This window comes from Mya arenaria, chromosome 11, assembly GCF_026914265.1.
Source record: "Mya arenaria isolate MELC-2E11 chromosome 11, ASM2691426v1".
Classification (NCBI taxonomy): Eukaryota; Metazoa; Mollusca; class Bivalvia; order Myida; family Myidae; genus Mya; species Mya arenaria.
The window spans coordinates 49,562,421-49,565,634 of record NC_069132.1 but is presented as its reverse complement, the minus strand read 5'-3'; the positions used below and the strand labels follow the sequence as shown (position 1 = coordinate 49,565,634).

Sequence of the window (3,214 nt, the reverse complement as noted above, 5' to 3'; positions counted from 1 at the left end):
ATGGCCTGCGACAACCAGCACCAGACCCACAAGGCCTGCGACAACCAGCACCAGAATCACAGCGCCTGCGACACTCACCAACAGATCCACAAGGCCTGCGAAACTCACCACCGGACCCACAAGGCCAGCGACAACCACCACAAGACTCACAAGGCCTGCGACAACCACCACCAGATCCAAAAGGCCTGCGACAACAACCATCAGCCCACAAGGCCTGCGACAACCAGCACAAGACTTACAAGGCCTGCGTTAACCACCTCCAGATCCACAAGGCCTGCGAGAACCACCACAAGACTCACAAGGCCTGCGACAACTATCATCAGCCCACAAGGCCTGCGACAAAAAACACAAGACTCACAAGGCTTGCGACAACCACCGCAAGACCCACAAGGCCTGCGACAACCACCACCAGACCCACAAGGCCTGCGAGAACAACCATCAGCCCACAAGGCCTGCGACAACCAGCACAAGACTCATAAGGCCTGCGTTAACCACCACAAGACTTACAATGGCTGCGACAACCACCATAAGACACACAATGCTTGCAACAACCACCACCGGACTCACAAGGCCTGCGACAACCACCACCAGACCTACAAGGCCTGCGACAACCACCACCGGACTCACAAGGCCTGCGACAACCACCACCAGACCCACAAGGCCTGCGACAACCACCACCGGACTCACAAGGCCTGCGACAACCACAACCAGACCCACAAGGCCTGCGACAACCACCACCCGACTCACAAGGCCTGCGACAAACACCACCAGACTCACAAGGCCACTGACAACTACCACCACACTCACAAGGCCTGCGACAACCACCATCTGACCCTCAGGGCCTGCGACAAACACCAACAGACTCACAAGGCCTGTGACATCCACCGCCAGATTCACAAGAACTGCGATATCCACCAGCAGACTCACAAGGCCTGCGACAAACAACACCAGACTCACAAGGCCTGCGACAAACGACACCAGACTCACAAGGCCTGCGACAATCAACACCAGACTCACAAGTCCTGCGACAATCAACACAAGACTCACAAGGCCTGCGACAAACAACACCAGACTCACAAGGCCTGCGACAACCACCACCAGACCCACAAGGCCTGCGACATCCACCGCCAGACTCACAAGAACTGCGATATCCACCAGCAGACTCACAAGGCCTCTTTGTTATATTGAAAACTGTTTTGATAAATTAATGTTCGCGTAATATATAAAACGCACCATAACTTTCCTGGTTTTTTTTACTTTGTGACAAATACATTATTTTATTCATGTTTTTACAAAACACATGTTCATGTTTAAATCTTGTATATTAGCATGTCTCGTATATCATGTAAGTAGTGCACGCAAACCAATGAGGCCACATCTCAACTGATTTATAGGATTGGTATTTGGACCTCAGCATGCCGTGCAGAACTCTTTGAAGTAAGTCTACCTTATGTTGCACGGGATCATAGAAATGTTTGCCTATAAACATATTGCCTTAATATTTATACAATCAAAACGTTGAAAATGTTTCAGAAATAACTGTTTTCAGTCCTAAAAGCTGCATGTGTTAACCTGTAATTACCTGGTATGCGGGGTTGTTTGATTTTCCAAATTATAACTTAGACGTCGCAGAAAGTTAAGAAAAAGGTAAAAAGGCAATTAGAGTATTGCCTATTATGTAAAGGTATCGCAAAGAGAAGTTTGTTTAACCCTGTATCATCACAAAACTCATTTTGTAAGGATTTGTTTGCTTTGAAAAGATACGGGGTCTCAATAGGGCTGCGGGGTTTTCATCGAAGCTCGTGAGAAATATTGTGGCGACTATCATTAATTGTGAGCAAACATCCTCGTATTTTTATCCGCGACAATTGGGTATTGATAGTTCTTGTCTGACTCATTGCCAGATATTTCGGATTACATAACTTGATAAATACAAGTAAACTAGTTTGTCTCCAGTTCGGAGAAATACTGACGAAGATAAATTGGCCATACTTAATTTTTTGTTTGCAGCGGCACAATGAGTTTATTGATATATAGTCTCTACTCGATCTGTTTTCTTCTTGCCTTGTCCATGAGTATCCATTTCTTTTACATGTTGCTGCTCTAGTGTGTTTTGTTAAACTAGTTTACGACACACTGAAAATATACCTCGGGGTCTGCCTATAATAATGTCATAATATACCACGGAAAGCTGATGCATACTAATAGAATAAAGTAAGTGGGCGTAAAAAGCAATCTTAATACGGTCACATGCTGTTTAACTGCGGGATATATTAATATATTAATGCATCTCATTTACACGTCTCCATGAATACGGTCTGTCCCTCTGCATATACGTCTCCGCACCCGTGGTCTGTACCCCTGGACCTACTTATCCAAACCTGCTGTCTGTCGCCCTATACATTATGCGACTTCGCCCCCCCCCCCCCCACCACCACCACCACATGCACACATGCGTCACCAAGCATGTTGCTTATTCACACATGTAGTATGTCCCTCTGAACATGCTTATCCACACTTGTTGTCTGCCCCCCCCCCCCGCCACATGCACATGCGTCACCAAGCATGTGATCTGTCTCCATATACAGGTGAATCCACGCATGTGGTCTGTCCCCCTGTACTTGCGTCACCACAAATGTGGTCTGTCCCCCAGTGCATGCGTCACCAGACATGTGGTCTGTCCCTGTGCATGCGTCTCCATACCTGTGGTATGTCCCCCTGTACTTGCGTCACCACACATGTGGTCTGTCCCCCTGTGACTGCGTCAGCACAAATGTGGTCTGTCCCCCTGTACATGCGTCACCACACATATGTCCCCTTGTTCTTGCGTCACCATACAAACGGTCTGTCCCCATGTACTTGCGTTACCACAAACGAGGCTGTCAACCTGTTCTTGCGTAACCACACATTCCCCCTGTATTCGCGTCACCACACATGTGGTTTGTCCCCCTGTAATCGCGCCACCACATCTGTGGTCTGCTCCCCTCCCCATGTTCATTCGGTAATGTCTGGCAGACCAAACAACCTACAAGTGTATGCAAGAACTTCTGGTTTCCTGCACGCGGACGTGAGCAAGCGGACCACACACGGGTGGCGGAAGGCGGCGTCGGCGGAGGGGAGGCAACTGGAGGCCACATACTGCCGCCATAAGTAGGCTGTATAGCTTCCACATGAGGCCCCAATTACCCAGCTTTCACAGCCGGCTGGAGCTCAG

The 3,214-nt window shown here is 48.7% G+C and overlaps 1 protein-coding gene across 1 annotated transcript; it reads left to right on the top strand.

Annotated features, from left to right (window-relative positions):
• On the top strand, window positions 1–1,188 carry LOC128208599 (histidine-rich protein PFHRP-II-like). Its single transcript, XM_052912152.1, has one exon. The coding sequence runs from the start codon at window positions 1–3 to the stop codon at window positions 1,186–1,188; it is 1,188 nt and encodes a 395-aa protein (XP_052768112.1).
• Window positions 1,189–3,214: the final 2,026 nt, after the last annotated feature.